Below are 26,772 nucleotides of genomic sequence, written 5' to 3' on the forward strand. Positions count from 1 at the left end.
TTTGTTAAATAAATGCATTTAAAAAAATCACGTTATACCTGTGATCAACCCAGCTTAGAAATGGAACTCCTTTATCGGGGCCTCAAAATTGAGTAGATAAGATTGAATTCTTGTATTTGTTGTTGTACTTTTTTCTCAACCATCTGATTCATACATATACAAATGGGGAAAGAGAAGGGGAAGAAAGTAATACAGGGATTTGTGGTAGGGAAAAGTGGTTAAAAGTATGAAAGACCCATCATTTTGCATATTAAATTTACCTCTTTAGGTCATAGCAGGAGTAAAATATATCACAATACCCCATCCAAATCTTATTCCTTTTTTTGAATTTCTTTTCTTAGTAATTATTAAGTACTCTAGAAGGAAATGTAGGTTTCTGTTTATTGCTTTTTAAGCAAAATGAAGCTGCTTGGTTTATTTTTTTTCTCAGAAAACACACTATTGTCTATTGGCATAAAATTTAAAAAAGAGAGAGGGATTGTTTATCAGGAAAGACAATGTAAAACCCTTTGTGTCCACATATCTCATTCAGAGCCTCACATGACTCACATGAGCCCCAAAACATGGGCTGGATATTTGTGTGCCCTGTTGTCAACCCTAAACTAATACATTTGAGGTAGCCATCCTCTTCCTTCTCTCATTTATTTTCATGACTGAGTTAACTTATTCCCCTTGTCTTTCACAGAAGAAGGCCAAGAAGCTGTAGGCTCACGTATTAATAGAAAAATCAAAACTGATCCAATCTAAGTAGATTTACAGGAATGTATACTCATCATCTAAAAGCTTTCTTAATGAAATCATCTTTCTACATCCTAAGGAAAGGAAGATTCTGTGTACATAAAAATAGAGGATTGGGAGCTAAGCTTTCTTAGCTTAGTCTAGAAATTCTTAACTATTGACTTAAGAAGACTTTAAGTCTGAACAGTAACTGCAGTGTTTTGTTCTGTTTTGTTTTGTTTTCCTTAGCCAAATATGTTTAAAAAGACTCCAGGAAAACATTTTTTAAAGTTATTATTGGATGATAGGACTATGGGGCGGAGTTGGCCTTAGAGAAATTATAGCAGCATTAATAAAAAGTATTTTAAAAAGCACACGCTGGACTCAAGTCAGTATAGCTCCAGAAGACAGGAGCAGAAAGACAAGATGAATGATGTGAAACTTGCTGTCTTGGGTGATGAAGGAACAGGCAAATCTGGTGAGTGGTGTTGTTTCCTATGGCGTGGTTCAGAGAGGAGAAAGAGAGAGAAATATATTGACCTAATAGATAGATACAGCTATATAATTATGCATATTACTTTTATTTTATTTTATTACTATATAATTATTACATATTACTTTTCATTAGGAATTTTCATTTTTATGAGTAAATAGTACAATTAACTGTATATTTATAGAATTTATAGACAGTTTGAGAAAGATATGTGTTAATTTATACTTTTTTAAAATTCACAGGAATAATAGTAAATGCCTCCATCACTGTCCCACCTACTTGTCACTCCACCACACTGGACCTCACATCCACTAGTAGCCAAACAATGGTGTTGAACTGATTCTTCTGCTCTGAGACTAAGGGTAGAGGAAAGTTCATGGAGACCTGTGGATTTTTAAAATTAATTAATTAATTAAAGAGAGAGCATGAGCAGAGGGAGAGGCAGAGGGAGAAGGAAAGGGACAAGCAGACTCCGCTGAGTGTGGAGCCCAGCTCCGGGCTCGATCCCAGGAGCCCGAGATCATGACCTGAGCTGAAGTCGGATGCTTGACAAACTGAGCCCCCTAGGCATTTACTGTTGTCTAGTGGCTTGGATTATTTTTCAAATGCAACATTACTAGAGTGAAAAAACTAAGGATGGGCATGGCTTTATAGATTCTTGGGGACTGAGCAACAGGTGCCCTGACTTTGGAAGCCATGGATTTGTTTTATTTCACTGGATTTCGTTTTTGGTTCCATCATGATGGTCAGGACACCACCAACAGAGCTACCTAAACTTCCTGAGCCATACACCTGGCCAGACCCAGGAGCTAGAACAAGATAAACTGACACTAGAGGTCCTTTTCCAGGTGTCCTGTAGTTTAAAGTCCCAGTATCTTCACAACCAGCTATAAATGCTTGGTCTTGTCTTTGTCACTATTAGCACGCAGCACCTTGGAGCCAGATTTAATCCAATCAAGAATATAAAGAGATGTTATAGTTCTTGAATCTCAAACTTAATGAGAACTCTGTTTCTGTTGCATAAAGTAAGCTGCTTTACCTGTTCGCATTCATGGATTAAGTACATAGTGTTTTGAATAGGCAGATCACTTTCTTTCTAGTCTTTTAATCTTTATGGCTGTACAGTGAAAATCTTGTGGACTATTATTTAGACTAGAATTTAATAAAGCTTTAAGGTCTGCATTAATGCTTGGTAATTTTTGAGCTGAAAGATAAAACCTTATGTACATAGCTAAGTTGTCTGTGTCCTAAAACAGAAAAAAACCCTAAATCCAGCATGTTTGTTCTTGCAGCCCTCACAGTAAGGTTTCTTACCAAGCGATTCATTGGAGAATATGCCTCTAATTTTGGTAAGTTACCACTCGAGACTTTTTTCACCTTTAAAATGTCAGCATTTTAATTAAACCACAATTAAGATCACTGAAGCATTTTGATAGAATTTTCCATTGTTGCACTTTTATACAGTGCAATATATTTATAAATATGCAACATATTTATACAGGTTCTGGTTGGAAATGCCAAAATAGGTACTTGAATTGAATGTTCTTATATGATAAAATTCACCCAACTTGATGTTAAGTGAGATGGATTAGAAAGACTGTTTGTTTCAGGCTAGAATTAGAAGAACATTGAAACTGAGATTCCCCTACCCCAATATTGTAAAGCATGTGAGTATGAATAATTTTGTAAACTATAAAACAGTTCTGAAATTAAATAAACATCTGTTGAAAGATAAGGACAAATTAATTATAAAAGTACTAGAACTACAAAATAAAGCTTATTTTAATTGTAAAACTGTGTGAAAATAACAGGAAAATTATGCCTTGATTAAAGATCATATCATAATTATCTAGGTGGCTTATCTAAGTTTCAGAGAAATTCAAAACAGGTGCCAGAGCACCTTAATATAATCTTAGAAGCATTTTACTAACTCTGCTCTAAATTCATTTTGATCAGAATTAGCATGACATAGGGGAAATACCACAGTGGGGCATTAATAAAAAGTGAGGAATTTTGCCAGAGTTTGAGTATATTTTTGACTCAGCAATTAATCAATATAATGGTACTAATATCTCACCTGACTTAAGGCATGAGGGAAAAGTGTTTTTGCGTTTTAAACAAGAACAACAGATTTATTAAAAACAAACAAACATGAGAATTGGGAAAAAGGGATGGGATCCCTGGGTGGCTCAGTGGGTTAAGCCTCTGCCTTCAGCTCAGGTCATGATCTGAGGGTCTTGGGATCGAGTCCCGCTTGGGGCTCTCTGCTCAGCAGGGAGCCTGCTTCCCCCCCACCGCACTCTGCCTGCCTCTCTGCCTACTTGTGATCTCTCTCTCTGTGTCAAATAAAGAAATAAAATCTTTAAAAAAAAAAGAGTTGGGAAAAAGGGGAATGATTTTGATTTTTTTGTTTAATAATTCCTCGAGTAATAGGAAGTTATCATTACAAGTGTATTTTTCCATGAGAAATAATTCCCTCCACTAAAAAATAATTTTTAGTGCCTCCATTCATGAGGTAACATTTCTAGAGAATTTTAAAAATAACTTTAAAGTATTGTATTGCTTTCTACATGTATCTAAGATACTATTTCAGTAATAAGACATTGTCAATATGTTAGGGAAAGTGCTTGGAAAATGATTTAAAAAGAAATACATAGAAAGAGAAATTCCTATTGTTTCATTTCTCAGGTCAAAAACCTCAGTCAATATAACACAAAATAGGGGCTCCTGAGTGGCTCAGTGGGTTAAAGTCTCTGCCTTCAGCTCAGGTCATGATCTCAGGGTTCTGGGATCGAGCCCCGCATCGGGCTCTCTGGTCAGCAGGGAGCCTGCTTCCCCCTCTTTCTCTGCCTGCCTCTCTGTCTACTTGTGATCTCTCTCTCTCTCTGTCAAATAAGTAAATAAAATCCTAAAATGTATCTATCTATCTATCTATCTAGACACACAAAATAGGAGTCAGGCATGAAAAAATGTTCCAGAACAACAAAACAAAGCAAAATATAACATAAATAAAACCACACCTAAAAATAACAGCAGCAACAACAAAACGTCCCATTAATCTTTTATAAGATATAGGTATGTAAACAAATGAAGTATGTGCAATTTTGGCTGGTACATTTTCATTAAAAAAATAAGACTTGGAGACATTTTGAAAAGATAATCAAATGAGCAAAAGGTTATCCTTGCATAAGGACAAAACAGAAAAAATGACCCTCATCTTGTAAGTGAAGACCAGAAGGGAAAAATAATAAAATTCTAAAAAGTTAAGAGTTTGTGACCCCTGCTGGCAGTTTTTGAGTTGAGAGTAGATGTTTTTAAATTTCTAGAAGGAACTTTTATGGTTCACAGTCAGTAGTAAACCTATGAAGTTAGACGGAACTGTATGAAAATGTACTTTAAGGTTTAATTAAACTATAACAGATTTTATTAAATGTAACCTAGAAGGAATTTAATATTCACCCCTAACCCCCTGAAGTTAGTTTCCCAAATGCTTGCTACATCTTTTAAACTATGGGTTACATTGCCAGAGTGGGGCATGATTTTTGTCAGTGTACCATTTTGGAGAGAAGTAGGTCTTAAATTAAACCCCGGAGGAAAAGTTACAGAAAGGTAGTCCCTTGTTCATTTAACAAATATTTATTGAGCACCTACCATGTCCCAGATACTCTTCTAGGTAGAGAAGCTATAGCAGTGAACAAAAAAAACAATGATCTAAGCCTCCATAACATTTAGATTCCAGAAGAGAGGGTCAATTTAAAAAATTAAGTTATGTCACATGATCATAAATGCTATGAAGAAAAAGAAAACAGCATGGGGGAATGGCACTAGTGGCCATTTAAAATTGGGTAGTTAGGGTAGACTTCTCTGAGAAGGTGACATTTGGACAGAGACATAAAGGTGGTGAAAACTGAGCAATGAAGATATCTGTGGGGTTACGGGCAGGCAGGAGGAACAATTATCAAAATTCCGAGGCAGGAAATTTCTGAAAAAGTTGAGGAATGGTATGGAGGATGGTGTAGCTTAGATGCGAAAAATTCGAGGGAAAATAGCCAGAGAAGTCATGGGGGACTAGACAATGAGGGCCATTCTTAGTCATTTTAAAGGCTTTGCTTTATCCAAGTGAGATGGGGGGCCATTCGGAGAGATTTGATCAGACAAGTGATATGATTTGGGTACAAGATTCCCATTTGCTCCTGTGTTGAGAATAGAGTAAGCATGAGAAGGGAATTAGGAGAAGGTTAAAGCAGAGAGATGAAATAGGAGGGGTTTTGTAATAATCTAAACAAAATATAATGATGTTCTAACAATAGAGATGATGAGAACAGACAAATTCAAAATATACTTTAAAGATAGGATAAAAAGGAATTTTTAATAGGATAAATATGGAAGGTAAGAGAAAGACAGGATCAAGGGTGACCTAAAGCTTTTAACCCGATCAGCGGGAGTTATGGGTATGTCATTTAATGAAATGGAAAACTGTGGAAGATACAGTCTTTTTAGGGAGATCTGAGATTCATTTTTGAGTGTTTCAGGTTGAGATGTCTGTTGGGTGTTTAAAGGGAGATGTGCAATTGCAGGAGTTGTTTGCATCTGAAGTTCAAGGAAGTGGTCTAGGTACCGATATAAATTGGGTTCCTTAGCAAAAATTGTTCTATAGAACTCTGAATGAGATTAGCAAGGGAGTCTAGATAGAGAAGAGATCCATAAACTGGACCCATGTTTGGAGTGGGAGAGGATATGTTGGGGAAGAATAAAAAAGATTAATACTGAGCAACAAGGAACAAAGAAAAAAAAAACCAGGGGAATATGTTGCTTTGAAAACCATGTGAAGGAAACCTTTTAAAGAGGCAGGAGTGATGGACTGTATTAATGCTATTAGCGCAAGTAAGATCAAGATATAGAATTACCCATTGAATCTAAAACCATAACTTTGATAAGAACAGTTTTAGTTAAGTTATTGGAGCTAAAGCCTGATTGGAATAACTGAAAGAACTTGGGGGAGAGAAATTGGACATGGGGTGGGGGGGGGGCTGGATATGTAACTAAAAGGCCAACAGAGAAATAGGGCAATTGTTGAAGAGATTGGGGGTTCTAAAGGATTGTTGTTAGAAATTCAGCTGTTAATAATGATGTAGTAAAGAAAAATTTATGATGCAGAAGAAAGAGGTAAAATTGGTGGGGTCATGTCTTTCAGTAGATCAGAGTAATTGGTAACTAGTATATAATGAATGCATTGATCTTAGAAACACAGATAACTCATCCATAGTTATAGGATGGGAGATAAGTATATAAGCACCATATTATGTAGTTGAATAGATATGGTGGTGAAGTTTATTTGTAAGAAATATATATATATATATATACACACACACACACACACACATATGTATACACATATATATGAACAAATAAAACAAATACATGTATTTGACCACTAACATTTTAAAAAAAGCCACTGTACTATTCTATTAGAAGATAACCAATTGCATTTGTAAGATTGTGATTCAAATATGAGTTCTTTTTTTTTTATTCTGGAGTATTTCCATACTGCAACAAATATATGCATATTTTGCAGAATCTATCTATAGCAAGCATTTGTATTTGGAAGGGAAGCAACTGAATCTAGAAATATACGATCCTGGTTCTCAAGTAAGTAAAACAAAATATGCTTTTATTTTATTTTTTCAATCATGATTTGAAGAAGATTGGAGAAAAGTAAGTGAAAATAAAGTTGCCAATCTTAAAACTGAAATTTATTCTCAATTTTAATTAAAGTTTTAAGAGATTATTTTTAATATTATAAATTCCATTATCTAGCTTCTCTGTAAAGTTATGACAAAAATTACCATAGTACAAATATCTTTAAAATAGCAATATCAGACTGCATTTATATTTCTAGGATTTCACAGTATAGCTATTAGAAGTTAATAGTTTAGGGGCGCTTGGGTGGCTCAGTTGGTTAAGCATCCACCTTTGGCTCAGGTCATAATCCCATGGTCCTGGGCTTCGGCTCCCTGCTCAGCAGGAGCACCTGCCTTAGGCTCAGGTCCTGGTCCCAGGGTCCTGGAATCTAACCCTGAATCAGGCTCCCTGCTCAGCGGGAGGCCTGCTTCTCCTCTCCCACCCCCTGCTTGTGTTCCCTCTCTAGCTGTGTCTCTCTCTGTCAAATAAATAAATAAAATCTTTAAAAAATATATAAAAAATAAATAAAACAACTCCAGGACACAGATTCATTTAGTTATGTAAAATATCCCTTTAATGTTCTTAGCTAAATCTTATCGGTGTTTTTTTTTTTTTTCTCTGATTTAAATCTAGTATCAAAAATCAATAGGTAATCCATTTGCTAATACTGATAGAAAATATTTTCTCTTTTCAAAATAAATATGTGAATATTAATTCAAAGGGCAATTATTACAGCTTATCCAACTTTCAAGAAATGGAACAAATAATCCTAAAATTTATATGGAACCAGAAAAGACCTCGAATAGCCAAAGCAATATTGAAAAAGAAAGCCAAAATTGGTGGCATCACAGTTCCGGACTTCAAGCTCTATTACAAAGCTGTCATCATCAAGACAGCATGGTACTGGCACAAAAATAGACACATAGATCAATGGAACAGAATAGAGAGCCCAGAAATGGACCCTCAACTCTATGGTCAACTCATCTTCGACAAAGCAGGAAAGAATGTCCAATGGAAAAAAGACGGCCTCCTCAATAAATGGTGTTGGGAAAATTGGACAGCCACATGCAGAAAAAATTTAAGATATTTTCTTAAAGAAGAGTTGCAAATGAGATAGATAATAAAACTTTATTATACTTTCTCTTTATTTTAAGCATTTAATCACTTTTAATTAAAGAAAGAGTGATAAGGAAGAGAGAACGAAGGAAACTACATTTTAGAAAATATCATCAGTCTTTGGCTTATTAATGTCTCTTTTAGGTGAAATGGGCTTTCTATTAATTAATTGTCTAAGGTGTAAAATGCAGGTGAACTGTACTACCAGTTTCAATGTGCTTGATTTGTTTTCAGCCACAGAAAGCAAAATTTTCCCTCACAAGTGAGCTGCACTGGGCAGATGGGTTTGTTATTGTGTATGACATCAGTGACAGGTCCTCATTTGCTTTTGCAAAAGCACTGATCTACAGAATTCGGGAGCCACAAACTAGTCATTGTAAAAGGTAAGATATTCTTCATTCCCCTCTCCTTTCTTTTGAGTAAATCATCGTATAGCTATAAGCATCATTAGGAAGAGTTTAATACAGTCTTCCAATTACAAAATTTAACAGCCCTGAACAATTCACCTTCCATTCCACAGGAGTTAGACATGTAGTAAAAGGAATAAGATGAGAATACTTTATATCCCGGCTGACATAAACAGTTTCTTGCTCTGAGTAAATGGCTATTTTACAAGACAGATTCTATTGTTAACATGACACTCACTTGCAAAACCCTGGTCCTCTGTATACAAGACAGTTCACTTTGCAACCTTTTCTTTTCATTCCCACAGAAATGTTAAGGATACTAAATAAATCCAAATTTATTACATTTGGCATCCAATTCCTAGTCATCGGGTTGCTCAATCTATCAAAGCAAAATAGACGGAAGAGTCAAACCATTACAATTTCTAAATGTGAGAATACATTTTTCTCTTTCACCTCCTAAAATAAAGAGCTGATCAAAGATTTCCCATTGTAATTGTTTTGACACAAGTAGCTTGAAGGAAGACAGAACTGTCTCTTAAACCCTGCTTGTATTAGTAGGTGTAAGTTTAACCATATGAATTTCCCACTTAGCTTTCCTTATTTTTTGTTTTAGCCTTTTGCATTTAAAATATTGATGTTTGTTCAAGATGCTGCTACAAAAGATTCTTTGTGCTCTGGATCAGATTTGCCCTGAGAGCCTGTAATAACATTCTAATCTGAGAATCAAGAAACACAGTATTAGTTCCGAAAATGTGTATATGTGTTTTATATCTATTTTAATGCCTCCTATCAAGAAAATATGGATAATAATTGATCAAGGGTATTTTCCTGAGTCAATCAGCGTACATTCTTGTTTATATCTGATTGACCTCAGGAAAACCACTTTAATCTCTAGACCTAATTTTTCTGATTATAAAACTGATAGAAACGTGGTAGAAGAAAAGGATATGATTTTACCAACGTACCTCAGAGCTCTGATTTCCTTTAATATTACAGATTTTTTTGAACTCCATTGTTTTAAGCTTTAAATACCTCATATTTAAGTAGCATGACTTAGATAAGTTATAGTAATAAACTTTTTTTGCTATTCCTCCAAATCAAAAGAATCACTTAAGAATAATCAAAAACATAAAAGTGAAAACACCTATACTTGATATTTTCCAGGCAATTTTATTAATGTACTAAGTATTATTCAGCATTTCTGGTTCTCAGTCTGTAGATAGACTAGAATAGTCTATCTACAGACTGAGAACCAGTCTCAGTCTCAGTCTGTAGATAGACTAGAATAGTAAAATATGTTACTGGTTTTTTTTTTAAATTGCATCTGATATTTGTGACTCAGTCTTCAAAATATTTCACTTACTCTTTCCCATTAATCCTTTACAATAATTTTCTGAATTTCACAGAAAAAGATATTAATACTCTGAAAAGTCTACATACTGTGCTTTTTTTCCCCTCACCACTCACACCATCATGTGAATGAAGCCAGCTTTGAGCAGAATATAAAGACAGTATCTCTTCAGATAGAGTTGAAGACTGCATTTGTCCATACTTCCCCTCAAGTGGATAACTTGGCAGAGTTCCATGGCATTTGAGGACTAGTTGTCTTACTATAGCCTTCAAATGAAATTCTCTTTTAGAAATGTGTCACTATAACCAAGGAGAATACATTGATATTTGCTGAAGACATTATCTTAACAAAGAAACGTATTGCTTAAATAAATAAAAAATTGTACAAGATCCTGAGATCATAACGTTTTTCTCTAGAGTATGATATAACGGATATTAACAAAGAACAAACAGCAGTGAGTATTGAGTAATATTTTCTCTGGGGAAATCCTATCTAAATTGTTAAATTACAGTAACTATTCAGCAAAGAGACATTAGTTAGTCCTTCTCTTTCAATTGATAAGGAAATGAAAAATAATACTTGGTAAGCATCTTTTGTTGCTAGTCACTGTGCTAAGTATTTTTACATCCATCATTTAATTTAATCTCTATGAGAATTCTGTGTAATGAGTGTTATTTTACCATTGTTTTACATATAGGAAAATTGAAAGTGGGAAGAGTAACAATCATGCCTTATTAGTAAACAGACCCATAATTCAAGAATAGGTTTATATCAGAGCTGATCCTATGCTTTAAGAGTCTTGCTGCTTCTGTGTCATGTACTACGTTCTATCTAAAATAATTTTTGCAAGTAAGTGGGGATATGTGTCATAGACATACATAAGACTTTAAGGAACACAAACGCATGTGTGCGCGCGCACACACACACACACACACACACACACACACACACACATATATATATATATATATTTTTTTTTTTTTTTTTTTTGGTCAGTAATTCATTTTGATATACACTTAATGAGAAAAAAAGATGCAAAATAATCTTGCCAGAGTTGTGTTCTATATTTCAGAGCTGTGGAATCAGCCGTGCTTTTGGTTGGTAACAAGCAAGATCTCTGTCATGTACGAGAGGTTGGCTGGGAAGAAGGGCAGAAGCTGGCATTGGATAACCGATGCCAGTTCTGTGAATTGTCTGCAGCAGAGCAGTCTCTGGAGGTAGAAATGATGTTTATCAGAATTATCAAGGACATCCTGACAAACTTCAAACTCAAAGAAAAGAGAAGACCCAGTGGATCTAAATCAATGGCTAAATTGATCAATAATGTATTCGGAAAGAGACGGAAATCTGTTTAGCAGACGTGTAATCCTAGGGGATTTATTATATCAGAGAGTTTCAAATATTCACACGATAATGAAATTTACCCTTTGTATGCAGTCTTTTTTTTTTTTTTTAATAATTCTCTTAGAAAAGTGAAATGGCCGAACATAAGCCATAGCTTTGTTTTCAGATACACAGTTTGCCTTTTTGGTTGTTTGTATTTGTATACTCTGCTTCACATGAAACCTTTTTCTCTATTACACAGAATAGCACTCGCTATAACTTACTGAGGCATTGCTATCCAATTTGCCTTGCCAAATAAACTCTGCTTAATAATGTTATTAAACTACCATTCCAGAGGCCTCAGTTGACCTTTATTTTATTTATTTCTTTTGAATGAAGTATGTAATTATATTTCACATAGTTAATGTGTTATAGAGCTGAATTTATAAATTTGTAGAAGTTCACAATTTAGTAGAAATGCATGAATTTAATTTTGAAAATGGCTTTACAGGAATTCAGTGAGTTCTTGATATTGCTTACATCTGGATATTACTTATTACTCATACTACTTATTTTACCTATACCTTAGGCCTTAAAGATTTAAATTCCTTGCCTGTAAGTGTAGTCTGTATTTGGTCTGATGATGAAAAATTCTGCCTCTCCTTGTATTCTTTGCTAAGAAGGGTAATTATCATAGAGAAATTAACTTATACAGCTTTTCATATGAAAAAGAGCAGTTGATTTTAGTTCACATAGAGATCCAAACATCACAGGGAAAGAAAAAAACAAATGCTATTTGCTAATTATATAACCTTGAAGACCTTATTGCCCTGAAAGACACACCATATTAGACAGACATTTGGGCCTTCTCAGATTTCTTTGAGTACAGTTTCCTTCAGAAAGCAACCATTTACCCCCTGCACTTCAGTACCACTGCCATTGGCCTTGCTCCATTTCAAGTCATGGTCCTAGACCTAACTTCAGTCAAATCACTGATAAATTAAGGTTAGGTCTCCGAGAAGTTAAACTGGGAGCACAGGCAATGGTACATATGTTGGTTAACATGTATTGGCAGGACCCTGGGAGCCAAGGTGGAAGAGAATCTTGAGTAGAGGGTGGTACAGAAGATTCAGCTGCGAAGGGGAGAATTCATTGACATGGTGTTACTCAGCATGAGTCATGATTCCGCACTGTAGGAGTGATACCTAGAGCTCATCCATGTACTTTGCTGTTCCTCAGGAGCCTGACCTGGATGCACTAGAGTAAAAGTTGTGGAAATAATAAGACATCATGTGGTAGAATACAAAATAGTTCAGAACATTCATAAAGATAGAGGAGTTAGAATTGATATGGTGTAGGTTGACCCAAGAACCTGCCATCTTGCTGTGTTGCTTGGGACAATTCAGAGACCTTTCCTTTACTAAGGAAGTAAGGAGGCACAGACAACTTTGAGAAGCTTCACAGTGGCTGTGCTTACAGGTCAGAATTGGCAGTGGGGATGTTGCCATTGAACTGTGCTCCTCCGTATCAGTGCAGGTGATAGAATCCTGGAGAGTAGAATCAGGGTGCCGGCATTTAACTAGGTTCCTGTTATCCACTCACTCAGCCCCCAAAGAAGTGATACTATGTCCAGGGTAGAGGCTCCGTTTCTAACACTGGCTGGTTGGAAACTTAGAAATAATGTGCTGAATCAGCTATATTGAGGCAAAGTCCATATTATAAGCCCAGGCATCTCTTCCATCTGTGGAATGCCACTGTGACCACTATTATCCTGGATCCATTTTGTAAGCACAAGGATGGCCAAGAAAAGAGGCAGGTTGATATCTGCAGGACAAGTCATTCTGTCCGCTTGGTTGCAAAGTGAGTTCTCATTGGTGGATGCTCTCTGATGGGCAGTAGCGTGATACACAAATATATGCCTATTTTATGCCCTCTCTAGGAGATCCATTCATACAATTTTTCTCTAGTTTTTCTTGTCACTGTCTTCCACTTTTACTTTATACTGATCTCAGACCAACTGGCAAAACCACTGATGGCTGCATAGAAATCTGTACCATGTGCCACCTTTTCTAACATACAAAGGGTAGATAACCAAGTATACACCTCGAAGCTCTGGCAAATGGGACAATGAATTTCTTGGTAACCTTCATGCAACGAGGCCCAGTCCTCTTATGGCTGGCACTAATATCTCAAGCTTAGGAAAGCTTTCTATCAATTCGGAACATTCAGATTAGATTGCTATGTCAATGAGAAATAAGCTTTTGTTTTTTTTTTTCAAAGATTTTATTTATTTATTTGACAGAGAGAGACACAGTGAGAACGGGAATACTAGCAGGGGGAGTGGGAGAGAGAGAAGCAGGCTTCCCACTGATCAGGGAGCCTGATGCAGGGCTCGATCCCAGGATCCTGGAATCATGACCTGAGTCAAAGTCAGACACTTAATGACTGAGCCACCCAGGTGCCCCGAGAAATAAGGTTTTTATTGTGTAATGTTATTTTAGCAAATTCAGTGATACAGTATTTTTGGCCAATTATTTACAGGGATTTTGTTAATCTTTTATAGCCTCAATATTCAATGACTTTATATGTATAAGTATATATGTCAATATATACATATCAGTTTAACCATTATACCTTAATGTTTTTGTTTTATTTTTTTCTCCTTATTCTTTTGGGTAATCTCAGTTTTAGAGATTTGGTCTTCATTCTTTAAAATTATTTTCCCAGTTTAAGAAAGATTCTTTTAGGATGATTTTGTGTGAAAAACAACCTATTAATTAATGTTATATGCAAGAACTCTAATGTCAAAATGGTATGAAAATTCTTTAATAGCTTAATCCATACATATGTGTCTGTGATGAGTCAGAGTTCAAAATTCCTCTGTTAAGGATACTAATATTTGTATATATTTTAAAATTTCATTTATTGTACCTTGATTTTTTTGTCAGGATGACTTGGGATGACACGTCTTGTTATGAGTCAATGGAACATAGTAATGCAGACAGACATTCTCATACATACACACAAACACACAAAAGATAACTATGTGAGGTGATGTATTAATTAACTCGATTGCAGTTTGATTTTGGTAACCACTTTACTATATATATGCATATTAAAATATCATATTACAACTTTACTTTTCAATTTACCTCAACCTGGAAAAAAACAGTTTTATATTAAAAAAATTTACATTTTAAGTGCAGTTTCTGTGAAGCAACTTTAGAAATGCACACTTGGGGGCACCTGTATGGCCCAGTGGGTTAAAGCCTCTACCTTCAGCTCGGGTCATGATCCCAGGGTTCTGGGATCGAGCCCTACATCGGGCTCTCTCCTCTGCAGAGAGCCTGCTTCCTCCTCTCTCTCTCCGCCTTCCTCTCTGCCTACTTGTGATCTCTGTCTGTCAAGTAAATAAATAAAAAATCTTAAAAAAAAAAAAAAAGAAATGCACACTTGATTATTTTCCAGAGTGATACTTAAAAGTACTGGATTAATTTCCCCATTTATGCTGTGACAGTTTTAAAACATGTTCACACATTTTTTGACACTTCTCCTATCAACAGGTTAAGTCCAATTCCCCTCTCCATGATTATGGATCACCCTTGTTGACTCTCTTTCAACAAACAGAATAAGGTGGAAGTAATGGGTAGGACTTAGGAGACCAGGTTGGGAAAGGTGCTAGAGCTCCCATCTGTTCCTGTGTCATCTGTTCTCAGCTGTCCCATCTGTGCCTCCCTGGGACTCAGCTTTGGGAGCCACGAGTCAACAAGTCTGAATCAGGCTGCCCTAAAGGCACCTGACTGGAGATACCACCTGGGATTAGTAACCACACAGCCACCCAGCATATGAGCAAATCTTCAGGTGATTCTAGCCTCTAACCTTGGACTAGCTGATGCCGAAGAGAGCAGAGATGAGTTAGCCCACAGAATCCAGGTCCAACTGCAGATTTGTGAGAATAATTAATATCGTCGTTGTTTGGGTTTTGTTAAACCATTGCTTTCAGGTTGTTACACAATAATGGATCATCAGAACAGACAACTTCTTAAAACTTTTGGTAATTCAGATAATACAAAAGATTTGGCTTTCTTCTTGGGGAAAAATGGTGAAAAAGGATTCTTCCAAACAGCTTCAAAACAGTCCAGAATCCGAAGTTTTCCCACTGTTAGTTTTTTTCTTGGGAATGTAATTCACATGTAAAACAACTTGCAAAAACTTAAAAAATAATAAATTACAGTTTTCCAAAGTGAGAAAACCACATCTGCTTACAGAGAAACAAATACATCAACATTAGACCATAGAATATTGTAGGTTGAGGATAGCAAGTGTGTCTATAAATCTTGGAGATAGTTAAGCTGTATCACTAGGCTGGGAATTGCCTATGCTGCTTCTAGTAAAAGGAGGCTGTCATTCACTTTGGATGAGCTTCAGTGAGATAACACATAATGAGGGGCAACAGCAGAGGAAGGGAATGCCAAAAGGGAGGGGCCTTTAAAATGGTTTTGATTTAATACAAGGCATGCACTATTAATAAAGGGGTTGAATGATACCTGTATGTTTTATAGGTTTATAAATTGGCTGTAGTAAAATATTTTACATCTTAGATCACTAGGTATTGTTTCAGCTTATTATGGGAGATATCTATCTAGAGTTGACTGAATTGTATTAATCTGAACCTAGTTTAATGATGCCTTAACATTTTTATGGGGGAATTTAATGTTTGCAATATCCATGTTCCTTATTTGAAAGCGTGACTTATAGGTTTCTCATCTTCCTTAAATTATGAAATCCTTCAGCTAATAAAGGAAAATGATTATAGTTTGCAAAAAAGGCAAAGTCATTTAATAATCCATATAACTGTCTATTGCAGGACTTTGCATAATAATTGTAATTTAGCTATTAGGGATTCTAAAGGCAGTTATCAGTCATACTCTACAATTCTGGGGGAATCACGCAAAGCCCAAATTATTGAAGTATTTTAAATTCCCAAAGAAAAAAAAAAGACACACTATAAATTGGAAATATACTTTATAATGACAATATATTATTTCAAATCAAAGAAGAAGGTCATCATAATTTTCAAATGTATACCAAACAGATTGTTTTTCTTTCTTTTGGATAAAGATACAATTTAAGTTTCCTTTTACTAATGGAAACTCAAGTTCCTCTAAGGAGGAAATTAGCAGACTGTAAAGTGCTGTTGAAATGTGGAATTTCACCAACATTTAGTAATCCCAGAACCACTAAGCATAAAAAATTAAGAAAACAAAAACAAAAACAGAACACTGAAGACGAGTAAGAGATCAAATTACTTGCCATGATATGAAAGCATGACTGTGAGTTACCGCCGTAGTATTCAGACCATTTTATAGGACCAAAGATGACTACTTAATAACTAGACACTTGGAAACATTCAAACACATATAAAATTAGACTGGTATTTTTTCCAGATATAAATTTACTTTCAAGGTAATAAATTATTCAGTTTTGCATAATTTGAGTATGGTTCTACACATAAACACATTTGGGGGTTAAAATTCTTGGGTTGAATTGGAAGTAGAATGTTTAATTCATTCAAACAACAGTTATTTAAAAAATAACCAGTTGGTTGATTTTATCAGAAAATTTTAAGGCCTAGACAAAAAGAAGTCTATATTTTACTTACCAATATTCTCCACAATAAGAGCGATTTTGAGCAAAACCTGCTAAGAAGTAGTTTTAAAATTATGGAATTTGATCATTCTAAATTACAATTTATTTTTTTAATAAAATATTTTTTAAAGTTTAATATATTTATAGAGTAAGACTAATGCACGTGTGTGTTTCTGTATATGTCTATAGATAGACTACTATACATGTATATCATATATATATGTAAGTATGTTACTATTTAATCCAATAACCCATTCAGTCAATGGAATACAAAATATCAAGTGAAATAACGGCAAAGAAATAATGGAAATAGCAAAATAATTTTAAAAAGGAGGATTAACATATGTGAGAAAAGTTGCATTCAAAATTATAAAATTGGGGACAGATTCCAGGATGGATCCCTTTAGAAGAGGAAAAAAAATAGTGCAATTATAAAATGGGGAATGACTGGGTGCATATAAATGTTAAAAGAATTGGTTTGTAGCTATATAAAATGAATAGCTGCTTATCAGCTTAGCATTATAGTTAAAATAAGTGGGCATGAGACAAAAATGAAATTGAATAGTTCAGAAGAAACAGAAATACAACAGATACTATGAGATAAAGTTCCCATTTGTCTCGGCAAACATTAGAATTTGAAGAATTAGTGGACATCTATAAACTATTAGAAAATTGAACTAGGAGGAAAGTTCACAGAAGGAGAATTTTTTACCAAAAACAAAATATATGTTCTTTGGGTATCTTATTTTATAAGTGACTAACATGCCAACTTAGAAACTATATATAAAATGAAAAAAAGATATTTTGAAAAAATCTATTTTCTCCTACCACATTTTGTCTTGTTGAAATAAATATGTTGATTTGTGACACTCAGTCTTCTAAGAATCAGGAATAGAACAGCAAATGCTTATATTACTTTTTTTTCTTTAATACCTGTGGCTGTGTCAATTATCTAGTAGAGGATACCTCACTAGAGGTTGTTGAGGGAAAATAATAGAAGATAAGCGCAGAACTTTGATTATGTTCTTTTATTGAATATCTTTAAGCAAATTGAATTTCCCCTATAAGGAAAATATGAAACAACATAGCTTTAGTAATTTTATTTTACCTTTAGAGAACCACTAGTAAGGAATATCTATGAAAAAACTTTAATTTGTACACATTGGCATATATTTTTTAATCATGAGGATTTCACTGAGACATTGACTAGTTAGGATGACTGAATCTGCCACTTCCCAATTTTCTATTGAAATTCTAATTTTATTTTTATTTATTTATTTTTTTTAAAAGATTTATTTTTATTTATTTATTTGACAGACAGAGATCACAAGCAGGCAGAGAGACAGGCAGAGAGAGAGGAGGAAGCAGGTTCCCTGCTGAGCAGAGAGCCCGATGCGGGGCTCGATCCCAGGACCCTGAGATCATGACCCGAGCCGAAGGCAGCGGCTTAACCCACTGAGCCACCCAGGCGCCCCGAAATTCTAATTTTAATTTGAATAATGACAGTTTATAATAGCATTGAAATTTCATATAACAGAAGTCAGCAGAAACTCAGTGTTTCACTAAGTGAACTGAGAACTGAAATGAGAGAAAAATCATGGTTTATTTTTGTGCTACCTTCTTTACTGAAAATGCATAATTTGCCTGGTACAGATAGCTACAATATACTGCCCTTTCCTTAAGAAAGCTTATATACAGCTTTGCATAATTGGAAAACTGGCCATCCTTCTCTTCCTTCCATGAACATGGTTCTCTGAAATAGCCACATCCCTTAATTTCTCTCACTCAGGACCCAATACCAACACCTTCTTTTCCTTTAAACATTCACAAGTAGAAGAGTAAGAAAAGTGGGAGTGGCAAACTGCTTCTTGGCCAGAACAGTGTTTATGGGTAAAGGCAAACACAGAGAGAAGTAGAGATTTGGTTGCTGGGAATGTTAGGGCAGAGGCTCAGAGATTTGATTTACTATGATTTGCATGTTGTATTTGTTTAAAAGGAAAACAAAACAAAACAATTTGGATCCTGTTATTCAGTACATATGATGATGGCAAGTTTGAGAACCACCTCTCACGGCCAACTAAATCAATCCTGTTTATGTATAGAAATTATGCTGAGTTGGGCACAATAGCCAGACTTCTGGAGTTGAGACTTGAGAGAGAGAGGGACATTATTCCCTTCCCAAAATAATAATTGAGAGGGTTATAAGATAAGGAGAAGACAGGTGCACCATATGTTGGCAAATCAGACCACAGAGCATCTTTCTTTTTATAGGGATCAAGAGACATCAAACAAACAGATAAATCCCCCCACCACACATATACATTAAAAATAACGGACTTTTGAAAATGTTCCTTAAGACAAAAACATAGCAATATTAATTGGAAAGGGGGAAGTATATATCTAAAAATAATTTTAAAAATGAAAATTAGAATAGAATTAGAATAGAAAGTCTAGAGCAGACTTTAAAATCTGCATTTTTGGCAAGAAGAGTCGAATTGGCATTTCAGAACATCATTTAAATGGCATTGATGTAAAACAAGAAAAGATTTTTAAGAACACGAAGAAGGACAAATAAATGAATGTTTTAAAAAGCATATAATGTAAATACTATAGATGTGAAGAATATAATTAAAATAATAGTCATTATAGTAGAAAATACTTATTCCTGGAATATAAACTTAGAAATCCACAGAAGCAATAATCCCTATCCTGGTAGTACAAGCAGATAAAATTCTAAATCTCAAATATGATTCAGTGTGTTTTAAGAAAAAGATACATATACTAGTCTCTAAGAAAGTAAAAGCATGTAAAAATTAATTGAGGGGCGCCTGGGTGGCTCAGTGGGTTAAGCCTCTGCCTTCGGCTCAGGTCATGATCTCAGGGTCCTGGGATCGAGCCCCACATCAGGCTCTCTGCTCAGCAGGGAGCCTGCTTCCTCCTCTCTCTCTCTCTCTCTGCCTACCTGCGATCTCTGTCAAATAAATAAATAAAATCTTAAAAAAAATTAATTGAAAAAACTCAGCTGACTTAAATTTCTTTGTAATTATATAAACAGAAGTTACTTAAGAAAAGTAAAACTTCTGAAGAGTTTTGAGGGTAACTGGCAAGATTCTAGTTAAAAAGACAGCTGAATTCTAGTTAAAATGTGAAGGCAAAAGAAAGATATTTTCAGATATGCAAGTGTTCTGAAAAAAATATTCACAATTAGTGTTATTTAAAAATTATCAAAGTTTCAGTTCTAATAAATAGAGAATAATTGAAATTAAGAATTTAGGAACTAGAAGGCTATAATATAAAAGCAATTGTGGTAGGTCTAATTATATGCATAGAATGATATATGTGATATTATTTATTATCAATGACTAAAGTGATACTTCTAGAAATCTAGGCTGTGAATAATCAGAAAACAAACTATTTCAAGTAGACTTTGTTAAAGCAGAGAAAAAATTTCGGTAATACTATTGTCTAAGAATATGGTTAAGCTAGTTACGATAGAAAAAATAGTTATGTGGACTATATAATCGTTTTTTGAGTTAATGCTAGGTATGTAGCACAGTGCTAGATGGCGTAAACATATTTTATAAAAAGATAGGAAGTGCACTGCAAAGAAGATATTGTTATCTTATTTTACATGGCTTACATCTTTTACACACCTGAACAGAATTAAAAAGATTAAATCTAGATCAAAGGCCAGTTATTGCCTGAGCTGGAATTCATGAATAAATGTAGCTGGTTCTAAACATCTCTCTCCACCTCCTCCCTCAATACTCCTGAAAATTCTATACACATGTTAAATCATTTCTCCAAATGGTTTTTGAATTATACAGGGAGATGCCTGTGTTTTGGTAATAAAAAGAAAAGCAAGATACAAAAGTACAGGTAGGTATGACTTTATGTACAAATGTATCACAGAAAAAGGGTTACAAAGGAATATACCAAATGATTATTAGCTCTTGGATGACTATCTGTGTTTTCCAAATTTCCTATAAATGAACATTAATCACTTTTGTAATTAAAAGACAAAGATTATTATTTTTATTTTTTTAGATTTTATTTAATTATTTATCAGAGAGAGAGCATGTGAGAGAGTACAAGCAGGGGGAGAAGGAGGCAGAGGGAGAAGGAGAAGCAGGCTCCCCACTGAGCAGGGAGCCTGATGCAGGGTTCTATCCCAGAACCCTGGGATTGTGACCGCAGCTGAAGGCAGATGCTTAACCAATTTAGCCATCCAGGTGCCCCTAAAGATTATTTTAAATTTCCAAATGTTGAAAGAGTTTATTGAGCTGATTTACAGTCAAAATTTAGGGTTTATATGGATTATCTATGAATTACAAAAACCTCAGCAGTTTACCCTTATTATTAAGATCTTATAGATCTTTATTTTTTAATCTAAGTCAAATCCCAAAGCTTATTAATCACATAGATTTTCTATTTTACAGATGGATTTTCTTCTTCCAATTTTCCACAAGAATGTGCTATATTTATAATTTGGAAAAAAATAAAGAATATGTACTTTTTGTATCTTTGATCAAGATAATATACATACAATAAAATGCCTATATTTTAAGTGCACAGTTCTGTGAATTTTAAAGTATTTTTTTAAAGATTTTTATTTATTTATTTGACAGACAGAGATTACAAGTAGGCAGAGGAGATAGGCAGAGAGAGAGGAGGAAGCAGGCTCCCCGTTGAGCAGAGAGCCCGATGTGGGGCTCGATCCCAGGACCCTGGGATCATGACCTGAGCTGAAGGCAGAGGCTTTAACCCACTGAGCCACCCAGGCACCCTGGTTCTGTGAATTTTAACAAATGTATTCATCTGTGTAACTGCCATCAAATCATGATTAAGAGCATTTCCATCATTTTGGAAACGTCCCTTGTGGTCCTTTCCAAGCGATCTGGAAACCAATTTGCCATTTTTCATAAACATAAGTGTAACTTTATAAACAATGATAAGAATATGCAATTATTATAAACAACAGAAGGAATATTCAGTCTTTATGAGATGACTACTCCCATGTCACATGACTTCAAGCTCCAAGATGTGGATTACTTGTGTGTCCTGTTCACTACCACTTCCACAGGACTTAACCACAGTGCCTGGCACACAGTTGGAGCCCATAACACACTCACGGAATGAAATTTGAATGTATCTTATCTGCAGGCACTTATGTGAGAGATTTTAGTATAAATCACTTTTCAGTGTTTTGTGGATTCCAAACTAGTGACTCTTTCTAAGTAATTTGGTGTTGAAATGGACCTCAAGAAGGCTCGTCGCCAGGAGCAGAGACTCCATAAGTTGTAAGTGCTTCCGACGACGGCGAGGTCTTTGATACCAGATGTCAGATGTCATGGTGCCTATTTTCTCAATCCTCCCTCTTCTATACTACAGATGACACGATTCCTTATTGCAGGTATAGCCATGGTAACCCCAGCTATGACCTCAATCAAATAGGAATTTAAGAGACTACAAGAGTTTTGTATTACTATGTGAGAGAACCACTCATGCATGGAATCTGTTCTTTATCTAAAATTTGCAGTTCCTGGGGCCCCTGGGTGGCTCAGTTGGTTAAGAATCTGCCTTCAGCTCAGGTCTTGATCCCTGGGTCCTGGGATAGAGCCCCATTTGGGGCTCCCTCTCCCTACCCTCGATTGTGAACTCTCTCTCTCAAAAAATAAAATCTTAAAAAAAATGTGCAGTTGCTTATGTAACTCACTATGTCTTTCTCCTTGTGCAGCTAATGACCTTTATGTCACGGTACTCGTCTAGGAACTGGTGAACCACTAGGTCCTAGTATGTGTGAAACCTACACATATATTCACTTTAAAAACAAATAAAATAATGTTGATCAATAATCTGTTATGGGCCAGGCTTTGTTCTAAGCTTTAGAGCGAGAGCAGCAAACAAAACATAAAACTCTATACCTTCATAAAGCTTATATTTCAGTGGGAAGACACAGTGATAAACAAAATATGTAATTAGACAGGATGTTGGATAAAGATGAATCCATAAGGACTACAGAGAAAAGTTAGTCTGCCAAAAAGGAGAGGCATGTGGCAGGAATGGCCAGGGAGAAAGATTCTGAGCTATTTTAAATGAGCGTTATAGAATTTGTGAGCAGATCTTTTGAGCAAAGACGCGAAGATCACCAGAGAAGCATTCATGGAACAACACCACCTTGTCGCCGCCCCCCCCTCCCCGTCCGAAGCGATGTGGTTTATTGGGGTCTGGGGCCATGCAGGCTGTGGTGGGGTGGAGGGGCCCTGCATCGCAGTACTCTCGGAGGATAGAGGTGATGAACGAGGGCTGCCTGCCGCCTGGGCTTGCAAAGCTTTCCACCACCGCACCATCTCTGACCCGAGAACCGTGAGGCCAAGCTGTCCTGCACAGGGACTTAAGGATGACCTTGGCAGAATCCAGCTCCAGCTCTCCAGGCGCCTGGAGTATCACCACCATCATCTTCCTATGGTCCTCAGTGAGGTTCCAGGTTCCAGGGCTTGTGCTGCCCCGTGGGCTGTAGTTCTCCATCTGGTCGCGAATATCCATGGGACTCTGCAGGTGCACCTGCCCATAGCCCCACTCAGTGCACTTGGACTTCTGCACCGTCTTGGGCCCTCCGATGTGCACACCCAGCTGCTGGCAGAAGTGGGGCCAACCCTCTTGGTGGCTGCTGGCCACTGACTTCAGCCGGAACTCTTTTTTTTTTTTTTTTTTTAAGATTTTATTTATTTATTTGTCAGAGAGAGAGAGAGGGAGAGAGAGCAAGCACAGGCAAACAGAATGGCAGGCAGAGGCAGAGGGAGAAGCAGGCTCCCTGATGAGCAAGGAGCCCGATGTGGGACTCGATCCCAGGACGCTGGGATCATGACCTGAGCCGAAGGCAGCTGCTTAACCAACTGAGCCACCCAGGCGTCCCTCAGCCGGAACTCTTAAGGGAAGGGCTGCTGGTAGAACTCACACCTGAAAGGCTTCACCCGTATGGGTATGGTTGTGCTTGTCCAGGTTGGCTTGGGCACAGAGGGTCTTGCCACAGAGGTGGCCCTGGAAGGCCTTCTTGTCCATGTGCGTTCGCAGGTGCAGATTGAGATCAGCCTCCCGGGTAAAGTTGTGGCTGCAGAATTCACACGCAGACGGCCTATCCTTCCTGTGCAGGCTGTCTCTGTTCCAGGCTGGTGCCCCCATTCCTTGCACACGAACAGCTTCTCCACAGGGAGCTCAAAAACCTCCAGCAGCTGCAGCTCCCTTGGGACACGAAGCACTTGACGCGGTGGCGGGCAGACGTGGGGCTTGGCAGCTCGGTGAAGCTTGATCCTGGGACTCTGCAAGACCCCCTTCGTGAACTGCTGGGGGCGGGAGGAAGACTTGTCGGGCGTCTTTCTTCTCCATGTGGGACGCCAGGTGCCGCTACAGCTCCGTCCTCCAGCGGAAGGTCTCCTGGAACACCGAGCACCTGAAGACCTGCTCCCAGCCCTTCATGTAATTTCGTGGTTTATGCTCCGAGAGTTTCTCCTTTTGAAAATAACACTTTGCACATTGGAGACACTGGAAGGGATTCTCCCCAGTGTGTTTCCTGTTGTGGACTTTTAGATTGTATTTGCTAAGGAACTTTTTTGACAGAAAAAGGAAGGCCTGACTGTCCTTTCACATGTTTCTTAAGTCCCCTGAATTAAAAATAATTTGTCAAAGTGACATATTTTGAAGTGATACATCCTAATTTCCTTCAAAGGAGTATGGATATCTTCTAGGATGATGGGGGCTGGGTGCCTATTTTTAGAGTATGGTGTGTGTGTGTGGAGGGGTGGGGAGCAGCACCTAGAGCAAGTATTACAAACCCAGTGAAAAAAATCCTCTATAGATTTGAGAGCTGACTGGAAAGTCAGAATAGGACAGCAGTCAGAGGGAAGATGATGGCACAGTGTGGGGAACAGACTGTTTGGCCTCAGTAACAGTGAAAAATATGAAGAAATTTATAGCGTGCGGGGGACCTGCTTAGAATTACCAACGAATGTTTCATATACTTCTTCTAGCCCAGAAACTTTTATGTTTACAGTTGTTTGATAAATATCTCATTACAGAAACTCCTAATCCTTTGCCCAGTTTTAGGATAAAAGATACGTGCATGCATCTGGAATTATGAAGACAGACTGAGTGTATGAACTTTGCAAAGGCAGGCTCAGTCTAACTCACAAACCGATAGGAAACCATCTTGACAGTATGCATTAGTGGCTATGTCACTGGACTTTTTTAATCCTCTTCTTTTGTTATTACTTTTGCTTTTATTTTTAACATTAAAATTGCTTGTGTTTTTACTTCTAAGTATCTAATATAAAAGTCGTTATCTCACCCTGCTCTTTTAAAACACAGTTATAAAAGCATTTCTTGTATCACCATTAAATTTATTAGTTTCAGTGATATTTTGTTCCTTGTACGATAGGAAGTTAATAGGCCTCGTGAACTGTATCTAGAATACAAGTTGTACTGGTAGCATATTCCAACCTCTAAATGCCTTTCATGTCAGCATGAGAGATACCATCAGGCATTTGAAAGCTCCGGCCTATTTATAAAGATACCATCAAAACCTGCCTGATGTAGCTGACTTATGAATCAATTATCTGAACTACACCAAGTGATGTATCTATTCTGAATTTTAGAGTCATATATTTGAAGCTAAACTACAAACAGATAAACTATTCAACAGCCTATCACGATTCTTATCTTCATGTTTATATCCATCAAATGTGGGGAGAATAAAAGCAAACTCTTAGAGATTTTACTGGGAAGAGTTTAAAAAAAATAAATCACACACAAGTTCTCTCTCTCTCTCTAGCACACATGCACACACACCTGGCTGTCAAATTACTTATGACCTGAAAGAAAATGAACACAGATCAAAAAGTAAAATTTAAATAAAATCAAGCGCACAGGAAGGATTACTCTTGTTGTAAAGGGGAAAATAACAATTGGTAAAATTTATTCTCATGAGTTCTATGTCTTAAATGGTTGAGTAGTGCTGTAAACAGAAATGACATTGTTGTTATAAAAGTTACAAAGCCATTGGATGTGGAGAGGGAATGGTCCTGTTTCATCCCAGATGTTGTCGAAAATAAGCCAAACGTAAGAGATGTGTTTCCTTTCTGTTCCGTGTCTAGGCGATACTTCACAAGATATATTCAATGTAAGGAGCTACACTTCATTTGTAAATATTAATTATGTCACTTATATCGCTTGCCTCGGAGGATTCAGCTTTCAGGAAAGTGTTGCTCACTCTGACCAACCAAACCCATGAGAAATGGAAACATTAAGGTAACAATGGATTAATATAGACTGGGAAAAGTAGCAACTTTACTTAATGAATTACCTTCTCAATACAAAAACCTGTGTAGGATACCAAATTGATATTAGAAATTTGCTTTTCTGCACAGAGTTATAATAAAAGAAACTCAACTTACTGTTTCCTCGAAAGATGGTAACTGCTAAGGTGAAAGTAAAAAATAAGAGGCAGGTAAGCAAAAATGCTGATGAAGGCATTTGGAGTTTAAGACAACAATAAACCAAGATTTCCAAAGTTGTGTTCCCTATAGCAGAATCTCCTGGGGAGAGGGTGTTTGCTGTGAGGGGATGGAGTTAATTCAAAATGCAGAATCCTGTGTTTGGAAGGGTTGAATTGCTGTGTGTACACCTGAAGTTGATATTGCTTTCTGTTAACTAACTGGAAATTAAATAAAAACTTAACAAAATGCAGAGTTCTGGGCCCCACTCTGGATTTACTAAATTAAAATCTGTGGGCATATCCTAGGAATTAGTCTTAATATATTTTTTAGCACTTCTTAGGCACACTCAAGCTTGAAAAACCTTTTTTTGTTAAAGGGGGAGTCAAGAAAGCTAGCATGGTACGCAGGAGACAGGTCAGGAATGGTGGAGGCATCACGATAAAAGGTTTGGTATTTACACTGAACATGGTGGGCAGACACTGAGCAGGAGAATGATGGGCACATATGTGTGTATTTAAAATATTATTCTACCTGCAGGATAAA

General features: G+C 36.4%; 1 protein-coding gene and 1 pseudogene across 2 annotated transcripts; one reads left to right on the plus strand and one right to left on the minus strand.

Moving 5' to 3' along the window:
- Window positions 1-1,077: 1,077 nt before the first annotated feature.
- Window positions 1,078-11,438, plus strand: RERGL (RERG like). Of its 2 annotated transcripts, XM_047743344.1 has the most exons (5): window positions 1,078-1,195; window positions 2,503-2,559; window positions 6,786-6,859; window positions 8,243-8,391; window positions 10,839-11,438. In XM_047743344.1, the coding sequence occupies exons 1-5, from the start codon at window positions 1,144-1,146 to the stop codon at window positions 11,119-11,121; spliced, it is 615 nt and encodes a 204-aa protein (XP_047599300.1). In that variant the 5' UTR covers window positions 1,078-1,143; the 3' UTR covers window positions 11,122-11,438. The 2 variants fall into 2 exon arrangements, with proteins under 2 accessions (XP_047599300.1, XP_047599301.1); XM_047743345.1 differs by lacking the exon at window positions 2,503-2,559 and having other exon boundaries at window positions 1,095-1,195.
- A 12,229-nt stretch (window positions 11,439-23,667) lies between these two features.
- On the minus strand, window positions 23,668-24,943 carry LOC125106954 (telomere zinc finger-associated protein-like; annotated as a pseudogene).
- Between the last annotated feature and the right edge of the window lie 1,829 nt (window positions 24,944-26,772).

The sequence above is a fragment of the Lutra lutra genome, chromosome 8 (assembly GCF_902655055.1).
Source record: "Lutra lutra chromosome 8, mLutLut1.2, whole genome shotgun sequence".
Taxonomy (NCBI): domain Eukaryota; kingdom Metazoa; phylum Chordata; class Mammalia; order Carnivora; family Mustelidae; genus Lutra; species Lutra lutra.